The following is a 20,823-nucleotide window of genomic DNA, read 5'->3' as shown; positions in this document are numbered from 1 at the left end:
TACTAACATATACAAAAACAGTGCCAGTTTCTCATCCTCATGAATTACTGGATCTTATCAGAAATTTCTGAATCACTGTGAGAGAATTTTCCCATAAAGAAACCAATTATGCCTGAAGCAGACACGCAGCATGGAAAATTTTCACTTGAATGGTTACAATTTGGCCAAACTACAAGCAACTGGAACTGGATCTTAACATGGAAAGCATTATTTAACCCTAAACAGCGACACTGCTAACAGGTCTGCCCATAAGCAGCAACAAAGATGACCTAAATACCTTTCATATGTAACACAGTAGGAAAACATTTGTCTTTGGGTATACTTAAAAAGCAGCACATGTATTTTTACCTCAACATGCTGCAAAGTAATTGTAAAAGAAATTAGAAAAACAGTGGCAATTAAACTATGTAATTGCTTTACATTTTTAGCACACTAAAGATTTGCAAATCTCATCCTAAAAGCAACAGACAGTTTTATCAGAACCTTGGACAGCACTGAAGGGACTCAACAAATTTGGCGTTTTACCTCAGCAACTAGGGACACTCACACCCCCGTACTACGGACACTCTGCACACCAAGTACAGACCAGACTTTCCTCTCCTGCCCCTCGGCTGTCACTGCAACCTTCAGATACCGAAATGATGCATATCCCATAAAGAAATCTTAGGGATTTTAAGAAGGAAGTGAAAGTGGAAGCATAAAACCTTTACTTTAGGGTTGTTCTGCATTACTTGGCATTTTAAGATTTTTTTCCCCACAACATTTAATGTGAAGAAGTCAACTTAAGAGTATTGTAAGAAGGCAAAATTCTAAGTCCACACAAAACTATGATATAGATAAAGTAAGGTATAAATAACAGTTTAAAACAGTGTTAGGTGGAGCAGAAACAACACATTTTTATTGCTTTTTCAGAAAAAAGGGGAATTTGGGGGGAGTCTCACTACTCGCTCATACAACCGCCAAAATATCAAATCAAGTGCTAAATAAAGACTGACTCTAGCAATAACTGCCTGGGATTTTATTTTTTTTTTGTTGGTTGCATTTTAAAAGTATGTGTTTTAAAAGTACTTCACACAAAACATAAACCCGAGTTATTAGAAGAAGCAGGAAAAATTCAGAACTTTGAAAACAGAATTTGCAAAAAAGCTTTTTAAAAATCTATCCATTTGGTGAAAATATAACTCCCTATTTGCTTTTAATAAAAAAAAATAGACCTTAAAAAAAAGATCTGATCGCTATTGTTTGCAAGCACTTGAAAGCAATAAGATGGTCACAAGACTTGATCTGACTGTTCTGCCTCTTTACAAACTCAATAAAGCTTGCTTTTTATGACTGATTGCTGTGCTGTATTAATCCCCTGGCATATAAAACAAGCCTATTGGAGACTGGGACTCCACTGGGGGAGGACAGGGAAGCTGTTGTGTTCTGAGAATTAATCCATCTAGGAAAATCAAAAGCCAGCTACTCACAATACAGTAATCAGCATGTTCTCCACTGTGAAAGCCCTACATTTCCCATTTAGAAAACACAACTATTTATCCATTATGTACTGAAACACACACAAAAAAACCCTTTTATTTATCTGTGATTGTTTTTATTTCGCTTATTATTTATGGGTTTGTGTGTATTCCATTGGTGGGTACACAACCATTAAGTTAAAAAAACTGTCTATTCCAAACTGGTTAAAAGGAAAAAGGGACTCCCACTGCTTTTTCCACAACCAAAGTTCTTTCTGGATTTGCTCTGTGAACAGGATTTTAACTCTTTATTATCCTAAATAAAATGAATTTTTTGCATTTTTTCCTTAGACTGAAACTTTGTTAAATCATCTAACATGAGTTTCCTAAATAGCGCTGCTAAAATAAAAAATGTTTGAAGTTTCAGAATTACTCAATAGAAAACTCCTTCACTATATTTCTAGGTTCTGTTTCTAGGCTTTGCCCATTCTTTGTTAATAAAAGCTTAAAGTTTTTTTTTAGGTTGAATGATGTAGCCTTCCAAATAGAAAGAGGGATAAAGAGGGATATCTTCTTTTTTTGACTAAAATTCTTTTTCTTGTCTTTTAGTAGCTAGAAATATGAATTTTCAGTTCAGTGTTGTGAAGGTAAAGATTAAGAACCAAAGAAAATCAGCTCTAAATCTTATGTGACACAATAATTCAACTGCTAAATGAATTCTTGCCTATATACAAGAATTAAGGCTTACAGAAATCATTGAGAAACCACTGTCTGAAAGAGCATATGCTCAAGGAGAACCAAAAACATGTATGTCCTTTCTCCTTACCTGTATAACAAATTACTTCATAAACTGGCACTTAAACCCAACAATTTTTAATATCCTCTAAAATGTTCCTGTCAAATCACTTAAAACCAAAGAAAATATTTTGCATATATTCATATTTATTCTTCTTTAAAACAAAGAGTACTTTTCTCCCCTCTCTCTTTTAAAACTAAGAAATCACTAAAAGCAACAAAAGGAATAGTCTGGTTTTGTCCACACTGTTGTAATCCCTTTAAAGCAATACTTGCTTTACTTAATAAAAGGCTAAGGACTTACCAGTTTTATATCATTGCCTTTAAAACCCAAAGGTGAATAAAATCCCAGTATGTCAACTCAATAGTCCCGTGTGGTCATTATGGTAGACGCAGAAGCCTTATGGCTTCTATATAATATATATTAATATACATTTCTCATCATTTTTCCATTTTTAAGTGAAGAAAGTAGTTTGAGAAGCACAAGCTTTGGCATATGGCTGAGTGGGTGTTACAAGTAGTTTTAGGACATAAACTTGTACTTCCAATTAAAATGGAATTAAATGACAACACCATTAGTAACTTTACTGGGATCCTTCTGTCAGACAGAACTAAAGACAACTGAATGAAAACAAAGATATACAAGAGCTAATAATATCAACATTGAGCTGTAATTTTTGTTCGGGTTCAGGCATGGAGGATTACACTTCTCGACTACTAAGGCAACAGTATGGCACGCAGAGAGTTAATCGTGAACTCTTTCCCCCCCTTCTCCCACCCGTCTCATTCATGCCACATTCCACAGTGGCAGGGTCCAACAACAATATAGGAGGGTCCCCAAAATGAAGAGGCAGGGCCTTCCATTCTTCTGCCTCTCTTGAATTAATTAACTGGAAATGAGTTTTGTCAATGTTTTGGAAAGGCAGAGGGGTGAAAAGAAACTGCTAGAATTAATCACAGTGAGAAACTACCTCTTCAGCAGTCTGCCAGAGTTCAGAAAACCCATGAGAAGTGCAAAATAAAAGGAAAGTGGGCTGACTTACCATCCAAAGGAACAAATAAAATTCAAACAAACACCCAAGTCTCCAAAACAGAGACATGCCCCAGTGCAAAGGAATGTAGCATCTGTTGCCACAACAGCTTCAGCTTTGTTTTTAATATACTTGTCATGAAGACTGAAAGGTAACAAGGTAGAAAAGACAATTTACTAATAATTTAAATACACAGAAGCCGTGTTGCGTGTGTTTAATTCAGTAAATATTTATGTACATCCAGTGTTTCGCTGTACAGATACTTAAGCACAATGACTGAAAACTAACAACTTTCTCTGTTTAGCCCTGACAACACAGATGTTTTAAATGAAGGCAGACTGCAAAGCAGTTATATCCTTTTGTTGTGTTTTTAGTGATAATTATCTTCAGGTTCAGCAATGGAAATTGGTAACAACTAAATACTATGCTAGATGCATGATATTTTTCTGCGAATGAAACAAGAAAACAATGAAGTTTCACCCACCTGAAAAGGCTTTTTTCCCCCCCATTAGTTAATTTACCCAGGTGGTTAGAAAATTTATAGGTGCCCATTTATTTATAACAGTGAGGGAGAACTATGATTTGGCAGTTTTTCTGAGAAAAACATATTTCTGGCAGATTGAAGAAAACTTGATTGCCTTACAAAGGAAAATATGTTAAAAGAGAAATGCTCTTTTAATGATTTGACTGTTCCTATTTGGTTGTTCAGGTAGGATTTTTTCTAACAGATCTCAGAATTAATTTGTCATCTTGTTTCTCTATCTTTAAACCCATACTCTCAAGGACAGAATTGTCTGCCAGCCCTCGCTCTTCCATCCGTGCAATAAGCTCTTGGTTTCTCTCATTTTGTTCAGTGAGATTTCGGATAGCATATACTGCCCACTGGTTCACAACTGTTGCACAAAGTTAAGGATTTTTTTGGAAGATGTAACAATGCTTAGTTTATTCGTTAACAAGCCTTGCCCCCCCCATCCCCTGCACCCTCTAAAAACAAAACAAAATCTCAAACCCAGAGACACAGTCAAAATCAAGGGTTTAGAAAAGAAAGACATTTACAGGTTATGACTCCAAACCTGCAAGTACTTGCATATAAGGCAATTTAAGTTTAACTGAGGTATGTCCATTAACTTCAGGCAAGCTTACTAGGTTTTATCTGGAATAAAAAACCCAAATGAACTGCAGGAATTAAAAAGACATATTGTTTTAAACCAAAATTACAGGTAACGGAAATGTTCCAATGATCTTCCTAGTAAGGTTAAAAAGAAAAAAAAGAAAAAAGTCAATCACAGCATTTGCAATCCTAACATTTCAACACTGCACATTCAAGAACAGGCAAACAAAATGAGCTGTAAATCAGGTACAAGCAAAGATGACTGATTATTTTCACTGTAAAAGTTGAAGAAACATGCAGAAAAAGAGAAACATACCTTAACCATGCTAACAGTGGTGAATAGCATAAATAATGTGGGAAACACTTACAAATATCTAGCTTTTAATGTTATCTAAATTCAGTTCCTTGTGCCTAGGTGCTTTTACTAACTCATCAACAGAACAGGCACTAAGATCACCAGCAAGTAGCTCCTGCTCATGTTCAAATGGGCACAAGCTGCAACTTATTCACCTTCTACGGTGGTCCCTTGAGGCCAGGACTGAGGCACATGTCAGGGCCACAGACAAAGGATTTAAATTCTCAGGATTATCAGTCAGGCATCTTCCAAGTGAACTACAGTGCTCATTTTATGAAGTGTCAAAGATGTTAGCCCCAATTCTGCAGCTGAAAAGCTATGTTATGATATAATCTTTCCCAAGTTACCCATATGGGAGGCAAGCCATTCTGAATCATACAAAAGTGGTTTGCCTGCAGGGCATCAATTATTTACTACATGTAGCTTCACATCCAGTAGAAGAATATGCATAATTTACTCATCTCCTTGACGTCTTTTGGGTTGGACAGCATCTAAGCGTAGAGATAAGACAGTGTTCTTATGGGCATCTGCCGGTGGGGGGGATTAGAGGGGAAAACTCTACTGGGGAAGGTGGGAACTTCAGCCAAAAGAACACAATAAAGGAACTGGACTTTCAATGGTCTTACAAAATCTATCATGACTGCATTTCGAAAATCCAGAACTACTGCACCAGGCACTGCACACACATTCTTATAGTGATCTTTACTATTTTCTCTTACTATTTTCTCTGTGCATCTTGCACTGACTATTGTGCCTACCTTGCTTCTTTCCCCACCATTTCCTCCTCATGCTTCCCACCCGCCCTTAGGCTTATACTTTTTCCAGCACAGGCACAGTCTCTCCCTATAGGGTGACTGATACACCAGTCACCATGGACAAATAGCCTGTAGGAAGAGTAGCAATCTCAATTTTAAGAGAGGGGAAATGACAAACAGGGAATACAAAAGGAAGCAAAATAACAGTTTATGAGCAATACCTAACCACAGCACTACCTAGATGCCAAAAGAAGACAGAGAGGGACTGAAACAAAAAGCACACAAGGAATCCTCAACACAGGGCACAAGGTTCAAATGAAGAGTAGCTTGGACAAACATCACAGGAAACGTGCATGGTAGAGAACAGTCCTGCACTGACATGCACCAGTGAAACAGCCTCCTGCCTTTAAGTAGTAGTTCATACTTATTTTCAGATTCAAGCAGCCTAAAACTAGAAACCAAAAATGGCAAAACAATACTAACTACTGTATAGAGCTTTTTTTTTTTTCTGACAGAATTCTTTGGACTTCATCAGGAAACATGCTGCACACCTCCTTCATTTTAAAATTTCTGGCAAAAGGCTGGATTCAGGTGGGGTAATGACAAAGGAGAGAAATTAAGAAAAAAAAATCATGCATCACATCAAAGCCTTAATAGGGGAACATGATAGAAAATACCAATCTATTCTCTTTGGTCAGTGCACCACTACTACAGTTAAATGATTAGACAAGTGCCAAATACTTATGCAAGGTACATGAGCGGAATATTTCCACTGGGGATTACATATTTGAGCATATGAAAAAACAACAAAATATCAAAGAAATCAAATCATACATAAGCAGAATCTCACTCATCAGCTCCACTGGTGAGAACAAACACCAGAACGGTAAAGTGTGCGAGCTGATGAATGCAGATGAACAGATGAACAAAGGCCAACACCTAGCAGATCTTTCCTAGGTCTCTTTTAGGACATTTTGCAAATGACAGAAAGTAACACGAAGTTGCCTCAGTGAACTGTGAGAAACATAGTATCACCTTCCTTGGCTCTGCTCTATGGAGGAGGAGCAGATTTCTCCGGCTGAGTTCCTAAAATACAGCTCTGAATTTCACTTGCATAGAAGAATACCCACAAAAAAAAGGTGTAATTTTGAACAAGCAACAGTTCTCACTCACACAAAAAGTTGCACACAGTAAAAAATACTCAGTAAAAATTTTTTGCCTTAGTCTTGGGAATAGTCCTCTTACCACCATCTTTATGTCCTTCAGCACAAAAACACTGCTAAAACCCACAGCAAATGATGCTTTCCTATTATCGTATCCATTCATGCTTACATAATATCTAAGACATCTCCATTATCTTATGAACTCTATCATCATTATGGCATTTATCATTACTGACTACTGTAGCTGAAGCTGCAAAATGGTTTCAATAACGTTTTCATTCATTCAGAAAGTCTTTTCTGTATGTAGGTTTTTCATTGTAAATTCAGTCATGAATATGTATGATTTCCCTTGTTCGCATGCTGTGTGAGGCTAAGACCTTTGGATGGCTGTGTTCAGACCTAGACAGACTTAAGTGTCAGCAGAGATTAAAGCTAGTCCCCAGCTAATATTCACATTACCCTCTTGCTCCTCTCCAAAGATAGAGACAGAGAGAGAAGATTAAACATATTCTAGAGTTTCTAATCCTACCAACACTTTAAGCACTTTATTGTATACTCAGCTTTAGAAAGACAGCTTCTAAAGTTTCCATAGTTACTACAAATAAGAGCGTAAGCCTGTTTGTTGTGAAGCTACATAAAGAAAAAGAAACACAGCAAGCATGGTAGATCTGATTGGGTAAACTTGTCTAGATTTTTCTAAGATGACATACTGCAGTGTCAAATTAATTAATATTATATATAAGGAAGTGAAAACTAAAACATCTCTTTCACAGCAGAGATGGCATAAAAAAGAAAAGAAATTGAAATTGTAATTTCATTTTGCAGGAGCTCCATTAATGGGCTACACGTATTTAAGTAATGAAAGCAAACATTTGTACATGTTTTATAGTATATCTTTTCCAAAATCATTCAGTACACAGAACACTACTGTATGTTATTTTGACTTAAACAAACAATAACAAAACTGAAACAATTTGTTCCATGTTCCATGCTTCTGTAACAAATCTTCATACAGCAGTTTACAATACAACAGCCAACCTCCTCTGGATCAAAATTTTAACTGGCAGGGAGCAGGAAGAGAGGGGAAAAGGAAGAGAGAATGAGAAAATTAGCTGACAGTCTGCCTTAAAGGATGAAATATTTTACTCTCTGGAATCAACATAACAAACAAATTCTATGCCCCTTGAGTCTTGAGGAAGTTTATCTACTAATTGCAAAGGAAACATTTCACGTTTCTGTTATTTCTCACAAATTCTGCCAGAACATGTTGTTAGAATAAAGGCTAGCAACAACATTTTGTGGGACTGATTTAGAAGCTGAACGACTGATTTAGAAGTTTAGTACGGTATAAAAATACAAAAACATACTGTCAGGAATCACTAAACAATATCCTACTGGAAAGTAGGACCTATAAACCATTTCCCAAGGAAAGTATTCCATCCTTTTATTCTCATATTAGGAGGTCCAATTTGGGCCAAATCTTATTGGAAAGGCCATTTGAGGCATCAGAATCTCTATGAATTGTTCTATAAAACAATTTGAAATCTATGAATGAAAAATAGTAGGCATAATATTTATGGTCATTACTGAGATTCGACTCTGAGTAGGCAGATATACAACAATGCACAAGTAATGTTGAAAGTACATTGGCTTGAAAAAGGCAAGTAGTAAGTTTTTAAAAGTTATACATTAACATTAACTGCTGTAGGATACTGAAGAAGAGCGACAAGAAAACTGAAATATGTATGTAGTTTTTCTTAAGTCCTTTTTGCATTTATTAATTCTGAGGAATTTCTAAATATAACATCCTTGGTGGAGAATTTGTTTCAATACATACCTTACACACTTTTTTTTTTAGTTAGACAGTTTCGTGCACTGCAGTTGATTTTCTATAATTAAATGATTACTTACGAAACTTTCTTCCTTCAGTGCCATTTTGCCTAATGAGGATATCACTTGTCTAATTCCATTACCTCATTCAAAGTAAATTTTTGATTATTTAAATATTAACTTAATTTTAACCAATTATAGGAAGAGATACAAACATCTTACTAAGACAGACAATGAAAACACTTTGGAATCCTAATCAAATGGGCTGTTTATGTAACAGCTAGAGCAGTTTTCAACTTCTATAAGAGCTTGTCTGGAACACATCTATAGGGCTAGAAACCAAAGATAATTAAAACACAGTTCTTGCTAATTATATTTCTTTCCAGTCTTCAACACATAATCCAATTCTCACTAAATGTTCTACAGACAAGAATGAAATACTAAAGCATCACATTAAAAAAATCACTTCCACTTACAGACCTGACTGGGCCACACTGAAAAGAAATAAACGCTTTTCCCTTCAAGTCTTTCAGTCCTTTTAAGTACTTGTGTATCACAGCAACTTGAAGATAATTCTTCTCACCACTAAAAGAGGTCTCTAGACAGCTACTGGCACTCTTAGTCACAGTTTGGATAAATGGGCCGTGATTGACCACACGTAGTAGACATTCAGCATTTTGGTCCCTCACTGCCAGCCAAATTGCTTACAAAGAGCTGCAAGTTACCCATTTCTTCCTACTGGGGATTAGTAGTTTTATGAAGTCCTAGAAGCTGTGTAAGATTATAGCAATTCCTTCCAACTCCCCCTTTACCTTTTTAAGTAATTTTCACATCTGTTTAAGACATTACCAAGAAAGTAAGCACAGCGAATGCAAAGAACTAAGGATATCATCTTAATTTTTATTTACTTATTTTAAAGAAGCTCATTCATATTTTTAGCATAAACGATTTGGATTTGTTTATTCCTGACATTAAATTGTCAGCATCAGAAAACCTGAGGAATTCAGCCTATTCAAACTTAAAATATTATGTCTAAAGTTTGCAACAAAAAGGCCTAAAATATTTTGGTTGCTTGTATTTTTATTTAGCACATTGCACAGCAGGTGTTATCATCAATGACTGCAGTCACCACCTTCTGGGTTTAAAAGCTAGAAAGAGTGCCCTATCAGCTGGGAATGGGAAGGTCCTTCTGTCCCCTGCTTGACCTGACCACTGCAGAATGGACTTAGCACAACTCACCTAATCTAGGGACCTCCAGGGCAGAGAAGCTCCACTGCATGCTGGGGGTGCAATCTATTCCTGATCACAGCCTCTATGGATGGCATTTATAATGCTGCGGAAAAGAAAGGAGAGGTTCATTTCCACCACAGGTAACTCTCACCTGCTCTAACAGATCAGCAGGATGGTTGGGCCATCCACCTCCAAACAAGCTTCAAGCTCCGCCACTATGTGGCAGCAAAACTTCACTAGAAATGCAAGATGCAGTGCCTGCAGCAAGCAGACAGCCCTTTTGGACTCCAGGACAGAAAGATTCGGGTGGGCTGCTGGTGCTTTTTGCAAGCATTCCACATACCAATCTGCCTCCGCAAAATATTTTAGTAAGGACAAAAAAGCCTATCCCCAAAAACCTGAACAGAGTTTACAGCTAAGGTGACACTCAGCAGAATAGGCCTGTTTTGCTGGAGCAAGGTTTCAAGCAATACTATTTCAGAATAGGCAAATGGGGAGAACTATTCTGTTTGAAGTAATCAGAAATCAATTCTATACTAGGCAACATTCTCAGTAATTCACAGCCTACAGAAATAAAAAAACATCCGTAGCAGAAAACAATTGTACACCGAATATTTTTCCAGTTCCCCAAGGCTTCACTAACCTCCCACACTTATCTTTCTACCAGGTAAACACATTCTTTCTAGCTACCTATATTTATGCCAGCTTCCTAACTTCCCATCTATTCAGTTAGCTGTAATGATGGATCCATTTCTTAAAAATGGCCTTGCGGTATACAGGTTCCCCTAAAATGGGCCTAATATTCTATATAATAGAATAGATAAGTACGTTATATTTCATGTATAATTTTCAGTGAATGTTCTTCCACTTAAACATCTGTCACCAACAAATATACTTGAAGACTAGAATGGACAATTGCACCTCTTCTGTCCAACACTTCTGCACATCATACAGATCATTTAAGTTCATCGGCAACACTTGATTCAAGTCTGTCAATTCTGTTTCATGCACAGGATATTTTTCTGTCTTTTTCTGAAAGACATTCAATCTTGACTGGAAGATTTCACTGTGTCCCTGGGTAAACTGTTTCAATTCATTACAGCCTGTGACTTACTTTTAGTTTAGATTTGTTTAGCATTTGTTTCCAACCACTGATTTTTATTACAGATAGATTAAAAAAAGAAATTTCACAGACCATGATCAAGGCACTTAGTAAGCATCTTTTGCATGAACAAAACAGTGAAATTGAGGCAGGTACACCAAACTTTGCATAATTCTTGTACCTCTTCCCTCCATTTGAACTTTTAAGCATGACTTTTGAAGCACAGACACAAGGATTTCATACCACGGTCCACCAAAGTTTGCTATTATTTCTGACTACAGATGCAATACCAGTTGCCTGCTCCTTCTGGCTCTTCCCCAATAGTTCAGAAAAAACCAAAACCAAAACCTCACAACATTCAGTTGCCCTCTCATTCCTAGCTACGCTCCTGTAAGTAGAGCCCAGGCTCTTCAGATCATCCAAAAGTACTTTTCCATTATTGCTCAGTTCTGACACACAGACCCAAATCATAAGGTCCATTTTCGTTCCAAGGCTTGACTGTACTTTAACTACATACAGCTCACTTCAGTGATCTCCAGCTACATGATACCCAATGTTCATTAAAGTGCTATTTATTACTCCATCAATTTCGGTTACTGAGACATTTTTACCTAGAGCAATTTTGGGATTTTTTCCCAAATCACTAGTTTTTCTGGGTTAACAGATCACACAAGGCATCACTGAACATAATTACATATCCAGGCTGCTATTAGTTTTTAATGTCTGCCAGCTAAACAACGTTTAATCCATATTTTATGTGCCTCCTTTCATGCTCTGTGGGATTCAAAAGCAGTCAATGCCAACATACCTTTGCATACTGAAAAATTAAACACAATATTTCTGTCCAGTCCAGTACTCTAGCCATAGTACTGGTTTAGCTTTGTCAAACTGTTTTTATAATAATGTCCGTTATGCCAAAGCTTACAAAACTTAAAAAAAATTAAGCCATAACCTCTAGTTTGTTTTACTTTTTCCTATACTCAAACTTGTAATACTAGCTTAAAACCATGAATATGACACATTCATTTTTGCTGCTTAGGCTGCCAATTTTTTTTTAAATTATGACTTACATTTTTAATAGAAACCCATAATTTATGAGTAACTATAAATCCGCTGGTTTCAAAAGAAAAAGAATCACACTCTTGATCGATCTCAAGCTAATTCTCTACAGTTACAATATTCTGTTCTGACAGACTCTTCTAATACACTAATCCCATTTTAGTAATTTCTGACAACTAAACCCACATTAGTTATATAATGGGTACCAAAGATTCAGCAGGTTAAGTTAAAAAAAAAAAAAGTCAATTGCTGTCGCCTACATTATTAAAAATGTCTCAACCTATCCTCTTTTCTCAGAAAAAAATGTAAAATTCTATTAAGTCGAAACACTTGTATCAAATTACTATTAAAACTTACCGCCAACATCAAGAAGTGAAGCACTAAAAGGTGGCAGGATGGTAATCGTGTTCACAAACTGCTTAAATATCAGGCAGACTACCATCATTTTAAGTTTCCCTGGACACATTAAGAAAGAAAGCTCTATCTACATAAAAATAAAAATATATTTATGTGCATTTATATCTATACATATAGAAATAAACAGCTTTTCTAAATCCCCTCTGAAAATGGCAATTTCAAAAGTCAAATAAAACTTTCAAAAATTTGTCACTTGAAGGATCAACCTAGTTAATACCTGAAATGTGGTCAAACTAATTATAATTTATCAGAAGTCTAAGGCAGATGACAAATTAAGCTAACTCACATTTTGAATAGAAGCTCTATTTATAATCTTCAGAAAACTTCTTCCACATATATACTCTAATTCAGCAAGGATCTGTATGCCACCTTATCTTTCAGCATTGTGCTCAAGTATTTTATTGATTCAGAGTCTCTGAAAAACATATGTGGCGTAATTCCTGCTTCCGCTGCTTTTAGTACTTTCAAATATCACTTTATGATAAATAATCAAAACAATGAAGGTAAATGAAACTCTAGTTCTAGTCTCACAGACACCAGATAACGTCCCTCAGTGTGCGTCCAACAATAACAACAGTTAAACAAATGGGTGTTTTGAAATATGCAACTAAAAATACAACCAACTACATTTTTTCCCCATGTTTTGCAAAATAACCATTAGTTACAATTATATCTGCTAGAATTTCAGGGAATGTTTGCATCTCCTTGAGGAAATCTCAGATCATTAAGAGACATGAACAAATTAATATGGTCAGGGGAATGGACCGCAAATACACCCTTAGTGAGGTAGAAAGGGAAGGTCAGGTTTTGGAAAACATTTAGGAAATAGAAAGAACAAGATCTAGACAAAGATCTGGGGGAGAGAGAGCGCAAATGATCTAATGATCAGGAGGGAGCTACACAGGACAAGGTCACAACAGTGACCAAAAATGGGACAACAGGAAAATTTTTGAATAAAGATACGATGCACAGCACTGGCCATATTCTTGGGAAGCATGCAAGAAACCATATCAAGAAGACAGACTGAAATATGATAAGGTGGTTACAGAAGGCATTCCATTCTCAACAGTATTTCTGAACCACTCCTAGCTTTATTTAAAAAAAACAAAAACCTTTAGGTCTCAAATTTCTAGTGCTTTGTCTCAGCCCAGAGGGGAATTTTTCAAAGAAAGTCTACAAAAAAAATCAAGCAAGCTGTTTGAGTTATAAAAGCAGTGAAATATTATATTTTCTCTGTTTCTTTTTTTGGTGTGCCTGGTAACTGAAGATCCACTTTCTTTTAAAAATTCAAGCCTGTCATGGATGTGAGTCTACCAACAGGATTAGGGCAGAGGACAAACATAACAATATTTGGTTTAGAAACAGAGTTATTAACTGCAATTCCTTACTTTTACATGCACAAGTTACTGCCTACAGAGATTAATCTTCTCAAGGAATGAAAATATTATAGTATAGCATCTGAAAGCCTTCTTGTAGTTTGTATACCTTTGTTACATTCTCCAGCTCTGTCCAAGTGGGACCCTGTACATCACATGACTTCATTAATGATGACAGTTGTCACTTGCAGGAACTGGGTAGGAGTGATACTGAAGAACAGACTTCCAATTTATGTCTCTCTAAAACTGTTTTAGTATTTTATATATTCTCAAGAAAATTAATACCTTTTTTTTTTCCAGTAAGCTTTCAATTTCAGTATTTTTCTCATCCTGCAGGTGCACTGAATGAAGCGCATCCTGAAATTAAGGCATCAGTAAGCTGAAATATGCCATTAGGGATTATAGCTTTGTTAAATATCTAAACACAAAATTGATCTGTGCTTAATTATGGCATAAAAATCTCTAAAAATAATTCTATGGATTTAGACATTTCCACCAGAGTATATGTTAGCCAAGGATCCTACTGTGTTTGGGAATGATGAGCTAATTAAAATTTCTTAGTGGAGCATCAATTTGATTTACTGGAAGAGTATGCTAAAGTACACAGTGCTCTAAAGAACCTGATTAAGCCATACTACATAAGAATTGCAGCTGGAAATTAAATGCCAGAACTCTAACTCCCAATTTTCCTTCCCAATCAACAAGCTGGGAAAAGGGGAGAGAGAGGAGAAGGAGAGAGACGGGAGAGAGGAGAAGGAGAGAGACGGGAGAGAGACGGGAGAGAGACGGGAGAGAGACGGGAGAGAGACGGGAGAGAGGAGAAGGAGAGAGACGGGAGAGAGACGGGAGAGAGACGGGAGAAGGAGAGAGACGGGAGAGAGACGGGAGAGAGACGGGAGAGAGACGGGAGAGAGACGGGAGAGAGACGGGAGAAGGAGAGGAGAGACGGGAGAAGGAGAGGAGAGACGGGAGAAGGAGAGGAGAGACGGGAGAAGGAGAGGAGAGACGGGAGAAGGAGAGGAGAGACGGGAGAAGGAGGGGAGAGACGGGAGAAGGAGGGGAGAGACGGGAGAAGGAGAGGAGAGACGGGAGAAGGAGGGGAGAGACGGGAGAAGGAGGGGAGAGACGGGAGAAGGAGGGGAGAGACGGGAGAAGGAGGGGAGAGACGGGAGAAGGAGGGGAGAGACGGGAGAAGGAGGGGAGAGACGGGAGAAGGAGGGGAGAGACGGGAGAAGGAGGGGAGAGACGGGAGAAGGAGGGGAGAGACGGGAGAAGGAGGGGAGAGACGGGAGGAGGGGAGAGACGGGAGAAGGAGGGGAGAGACGGGAGAGAGACGGGAGAGAGACGGGAGAGAGACGGGAGAGAGACGGGAGAGAGACGGGAGAGAGACGGGAGAGAGACGGGAGAGAGACGGGAGAGAGACGGGAGAGAGACGGGAGAGAGACGGGAGAGAGACGGGAGAGAGACGGGAGAGAGACGGGAGAGAGACGGGAGAGAGACGGGAGAGAGACGGGAGAGAGACGGGAGAGAGACGGGAGAGAGACGGGAGAGAGACGGGAGAGAGACGGGAGAGAGACGGGAGAGAGACGGGAGAGAGACGGGAGAGAGACGGGAGAGAGACGGGAGAGAGACGGGAGAGAGACGGGAGAGAGACGGGAGAGAGACGGGAGAGAGACGGGAGAGAGACGGGAGAGAGACGGGAGAAGGAGAGGAGAGACGGGAGAAGGAGAGGAGAGACGGGAGAAGGAGAGGAGAGACGGGAGAAGGAGAGGAGAGACGGGAGAAGGAGAGGAGAGACGGGAGAAGGAGAGAGAGACGGGAGAAGGAGAGGAGAGACGGGAGAAGGAGAGGAGAGACGGGAGAAGGAGGGGAGAGACGGGAGAAGGAGGGGAGAGACGGGAGAAGGAGGGGAGAGACGGGAGAAGGAGGGGAGAGACGGGAGAAGGAGGGGAGAGACGGGAGAAGGAGGGGAGAGACGGGAGAAGGAGGGAGAGAGACGGGAGAGAGACGGGAGAGAGACGGGAGAGAGACGGGAGAGAGACGGGAGAGAGACGGGAGAGAGACGGGAGAGAGACGGGAGAGAGACGGGAGAGAGACGGGAGAGAGACGGGAGAGAGACGGGAGAGAGACGGGAGAGAGACGGGAGAGAGACGGGAGAGAGACGGGAGAGAGACGGGAGAGAGACGGGAGAGAGACGGGAGAGAGACGGGAGAGAGACGGGAGAGAGACGGGAGAGAGACGGGAGAGAGACGGGAGAGAGACGGGAGAGAGACGGGAGAGAGACGGGAGAAGGAGACGGGAGAGAGACGGGAGAAGGAGAGGAGAGACGGGAGAAGGAGAGGAGAGACGGGAGAAGGAGAGGAGAGACGGGAGAAGGAGAGGAGAGACGGGAGAAGGAGAGGAGAGACGGGAGAAGGAGAGGAGAGACGGGAGAAGGAGAGGAGAGACGGGAGAAGGAGAGGAGAGACGGGAGAAGGAGAGGAGAGACGGGAGAAGGAGAGGAGAGACGGGAGAAGGAGAGGAGAGACGGGAGAAGGAGAGGAGAGACGGGAGAAGGAGAGGAGAGACGGGAGAAGGAGGGGAGAGAGACGGGAGAGAGACGGGAGAGAGACGGGAGAGAGACGGGAGAGAGACGGGAGAGAGACGGGAGAGAGACGGGAGAGAGACGGGAGAGAGACGGGAGAGAGACGGGAGAGAGACGGGAGAGAGACGGGAGAGAGACGGGAGAGAGACGGGAGAGAGACGGGAGAGAGACGGGAGAGAGACGGGAGAGAGACGGGAGAGAGACGGGAGAGAGACGGGAGAGAGACGGGAGAAGGAGAGGAGAGACGGGAGAAGGAGAGGAGAGACGGGAGAAGGAGAGGAGAGACGGGAGAAGGAGAGGAGAGACGGGAGAAGGAGAGGAGAGACGGGAGAAGGAGAGGAGAGACGGGAGAAGGAGAGGAGAGACGGGAGAAGGAGAGGAGAGACGGGAGAAGGAGAGGAGAGACGGGAGAAGGAGAGGAGAGACGGGAGAAGGAGAGGAGAGACGGGAGAAGGAGAGGAGAGACGGGAGAAGGAGAGGAGAGACGGGAGAAGGAGAGGAGAGACGGGAGAAGGAGAGGAGAGACGGGAGAAGGAGAGGAGAGACGGGAGAAGGAGAGGAGAGACGGGAGAAGGAGAGGAGAGACGGGAGAAGGAGAGGAGAGACGGGAGAAGGAGAGGAGAGACGGGAGAAGGAGAGGAGAGACGGGAGAAGGAGAGGAGAGACGGGAGAAGGAGAGGAGAGACGGGAGAAGGAGAGGAGAGACGGGAGAAGGAGAGGAGAGACGGGAGAAGGAGAGGAGAGACGGGAGAAGGAGAGGAGAGACGGGAGAAGGAGAGGAGAGACGGGAGAAGGAGAGGAGAGACGGGAGAAGGAGAGGAGAGACGGGAGAAGGAGAGGAGAGACGGGAGAAGGAGAGGAGAGACGGGAGAAGGAGAGGAGAGACGGGAGAAGGAGAGGAGAGACGGGAGAAGGAGAGGAGAGACGGGAGAAGGAGAGGAGAGACGGGAGAAGGAGAGGAGAGACGGGAGAAGGAGAGGAGAGACGGGAGAAGGAGAGGAGAGACGGGAGAAGGAGAGGAGAGACGGGAGAAGGAGAGGAGAGACGGGAGAGAGACGGGAGAGAGACGGGAGAAGGAGAGGAGAGACGGGAGAGAGACGGGAGAGAGACGGGAGAGAGACGGGAGAGAGACGGGAGAGAGACGGGAGAGAGACGGGAGAGAGACGGGAGAGAGACGGGAGAGAGACGGGAGAGAGACGGGAGAGAGACGGGAGAGAGACGGGAGAGAGACGGGAGAGAGACGGGAGAGAGACGGGAGAGAGACGGGAGAGAGACGGGAGAGAGACGGGAGAGAGACGGGAGAGAGACGGGAGAGAGACGGGAGAGGGGAGGAGATAGACGTTGTATTATCCCAGCTCTTCAGATCTGAAGCCAGAGTCCAGAGTGTTTTAAAATTGGATTAGGTCACCCGAAAACTTCCTATTCCCTTCAGCAGGGACCATGAACCTAGATCCTCACTCTTCAGAGCTTTACAATAATGCCACTCTGGATACCTTATTCAATACCCTATAAAAAAATGCTGCTTAGACTGGTAAGTCCTCTTTAGGCCACTAACATTTCAATAAGATCAAGACCAGCTACTTGCAATACTTCCTACATGAGTGTAAAGAGTCCTTCATGTACAGTGAGAAGAACAGCCATGGGGAGGCAGAAGACCTTCCCAACTAAAACTAAAAGCAGTATTTGGGAATAGCTGTGTTTTTCCCTTTTCACTCTCAGAAATAACAAGGGGGTTGAAGCCTCTTGGGAACCATTTAGGAAACTGGCCCACTACTGTGGCTAAAGAAACCCTTATCATACAACACTGAGGGATTCCCTTGTGAGCCACACAGATACTGTAGGCTCCATTAGTATCTAACAGCATATACCTACGTAGAATTCATAGACAACTTGCGGCAGCAAGACAGGATTTGGTTTGCTGAACAAGGTGAAAGAAATAAGTCCTCTCAGAGACTGTTACTGCTCAAAGAATAAACATATTTGTACCTCTTCTAGCACTGAGCTTTACCAGTTCATTAAGATGCACAAATTTTAGCATAGCTCCTTCTCTGTGTAAATACCATAAAGCTTCCAGACTTTATAGGCTCTTAAAGAAAAATTCTCAGCATGTAAGAACTGATTTGGACTACTAGGAACACACAGTGATATCTTCTTACTGACCATTTTTATTTTTCATGAAAAACTCAGCTGCTATTTTGTGTTGTCATCTTTGGTGCTATCAGCCTAAAGGCACATGCAAATAAATTTCTGGTCCTCACCTCTGCTGGCAAGTCCCATTCTTTCACTGCCAGCCTGCAGGTCCCCAAACACTTCTGTGTCACTAGAAACTTAGTATCTACCTTTTTGTTAAGGTCATAGTGCCAGTCAGCACTAGTTTAGAGGAAATAAGGTTCTACTAGTACTCTGTGTCTGAGAATAAGGGTAAAAGCAACAAAATCTCTGCAAATGCAAAACTGTAGCACTCGACCAATTATTACACTTCTATTTAGCCCAGGTAGACTTCAGACTTGCTCACAGAACAAGGCAAACCTCAATGAGATGAGGAAAAGGACAATTTCTTCTAAGTGGGCAGATCTTTACTGGGCATGGAGAGGTCACTCCTGTTTTCATCAAAGTCCTTTGCATTGACTATATCCATTGAAAAAACACTATTTTATGCATTCTTATGAAAATACAAAAATCAAATGATTCACCTAAAACTGCTAAATGTATTGGTAGTGCCCAAAGCGAGCTTTCCAAAGAAAGGCAACTGTTTCTGATGTAACATTATTCTGTCTTTCCTTGCTAACATATAAGAGCGCCACATGTACGTGGAATAGCTCAGTATGATGGTTTACTCTAAAAGGTCAAATCATACTCCTATTTTTGTTTTCTACTGGCTTTTATTCAGCTGTGAGGCTTTTTCACAGTATGCGGCCTCTTTTAGGTTGCACTCTGTAACTTAGAAACAAAATGTCTGTCAGTTCCCCCAAAAGTCTTTCCTGGCATCTCACAAAAACAAACTGCCATTGTTGTAGACCATAGCAACTTGATTTCTTCTAGCTTTAGCCAGGAGTTTCATGAACCACAATTATACTTGCTGCTGCCATGAATTCAGAAGTATTTTCAATCTACCTCTTAGATGACTTTCAGACTGAATATAATGGAAGAAGTCTAGGGAAGAAGTATCTGAAAATTAACTTATATTTTCTATGTTTTTATTCATTATTCTCACTAAAGATTTTATGCGTGCAGATCCACAACTACAGATTTTGCTAATGCCGCCAATTCTTACTCCTAAAAAGTAGCCAGCTGTGCGATTATTCCTATTTTAATATATTTTTATACACACCCACCCACATATATATATATATATATATATATAAATAAAAATATTAAAATAGGAATAATCGCACAGCTGGCTACTTTTTAAGCGTAAGAATGTGTGTGCACACTACAAGCAGTCTGTCCTTTTTCTTCCAGTAGCACTGCACTTTCAGCTAACAGACACAAGCCAGATTAGGGTTAAAATAATACACTTACATAAAGTCAATTCGAGTTAAATTCAGACAATCACAAAAGTAGTTTATCAATAAGCATACCAGAAGCATCTCATAAGTAAGTCTGCACAACTGGTAAGCACACTGACAAACAAGACTATCCCATCTTCAAAACTGCATTTCACTTCTTATTTTGGAAGCAGAGTTGAATAATAGGATTCACATTAAAATCAGACCTGAAATAAATTACATATCTGTAACCAATTACAGAAATTACAAATCTGAATAAAATTACAAATTTTATTATTAACTAACAGTTATTACATTGCAATACCTTTGATAATATGATCATGCTTAAAATAGCAATAAATTTTATTGATAACATATTTTAACGTTAGGAAAGAGAAAAAAACAAAAACAAAAAACCAATAAAATCCCCCCAAACCCCAGCAACTTACAAAGAATGCCAAAGTTAGTGAAGGCAAATTGAATACTCTTCAATAACAAACATGTCTGTTTAGATACAGTCTTGCATAAACACCTTTTTTGTATCATTAGGGTCAGCAATCTTTTGATCAGAATGGCCTTATGGGCTGGCTTCTGTCCTTACATTTGCCTTAAGCAAGTGGTAACTGAAGAGTCAGAAATGACGCCGGAGGGATTGGTAAGAGCTTAGGAAGAGGTAAAACACATGTATGAAAAGAAAGGCTCTTGTCAGATACTAGAACCTGTCAGAAATGAGGAAGATGGTGGCTCAGGGAGCAGAATATTTTCTTGCAGGATCCCCTTCCTAAGCAAATATCCTGAAAAGCAGAATCTGGAGTAAATTTCTACTGATACTTCCCACATGGGCATCTCCAACCCACTCTGCTGTTCAACGTCAGGTTTTATTTAGTTAGTTTTTAAACACAGGTTACATGAATAAAGCACAATGTTCCTAACTTTTCACAAGAATTACAGACTGAGTTTTCAAAAACGAAAAGCTACTTCATATAAGAATGGAAAAGTAGGCTTTCGTACTACCTCTCCTTAATCTAAAGATAAACAAGCTCATTTGCATTTTGAAACACCTTTTTCTT

The 20,823-nt window shown here is 40.3% G+C and overlaps 1 protein-coding gene across 3 annotated transcripts in view; it reads right to left on the bottom strand.

The window, feature by feature from the left end:
• Positions 1 to 3,482: 3,482 nt before the first annotated feature.
• Positions 3,483 to 20,823, bottom strand: part of ATXN10 (ataxin 10) — a 106,407-nt gene continuing 89,066 nt past the window's right edge. For 2 of the 3 annotated variants that reach the window (XM_064517035.1, XM_026114077.2), the window contains exon 11: positions 3,483 to 4,176. In XM_064517035.1, coding sequence (XP_064373105.1) covers positions 3,989 to 4,176 — 188 coding nt within the window. In that variant the 3' untranslated portion in view covers positions 3,483 to 3,988. Of the gene's footprint in view, positions 4,177 to 19,808; positions 20,377 to 20,823 lie in introns of those variants that run through there. The other variant, XM_064517048.1, reaches the window with a different exon arrangement.

Source organism: Dromaius novaehollandiae, chromosome 1, assembly GCF_036370855.1.
Source record: "Dromaius novaehollandiae isolate bDroNov1 chromosome 1, bDroNov1.hap1, whole genome shotgun sequence".
NCBI lineage: Eukaryota > Metazoa > Chordata > Aves > Casuariiformes > Dromaiidae > Dromaius > Dromaius novaehollandiae.
This window is presented reverse-complemented; position numbering and strand designations above follow the sequence as displayed.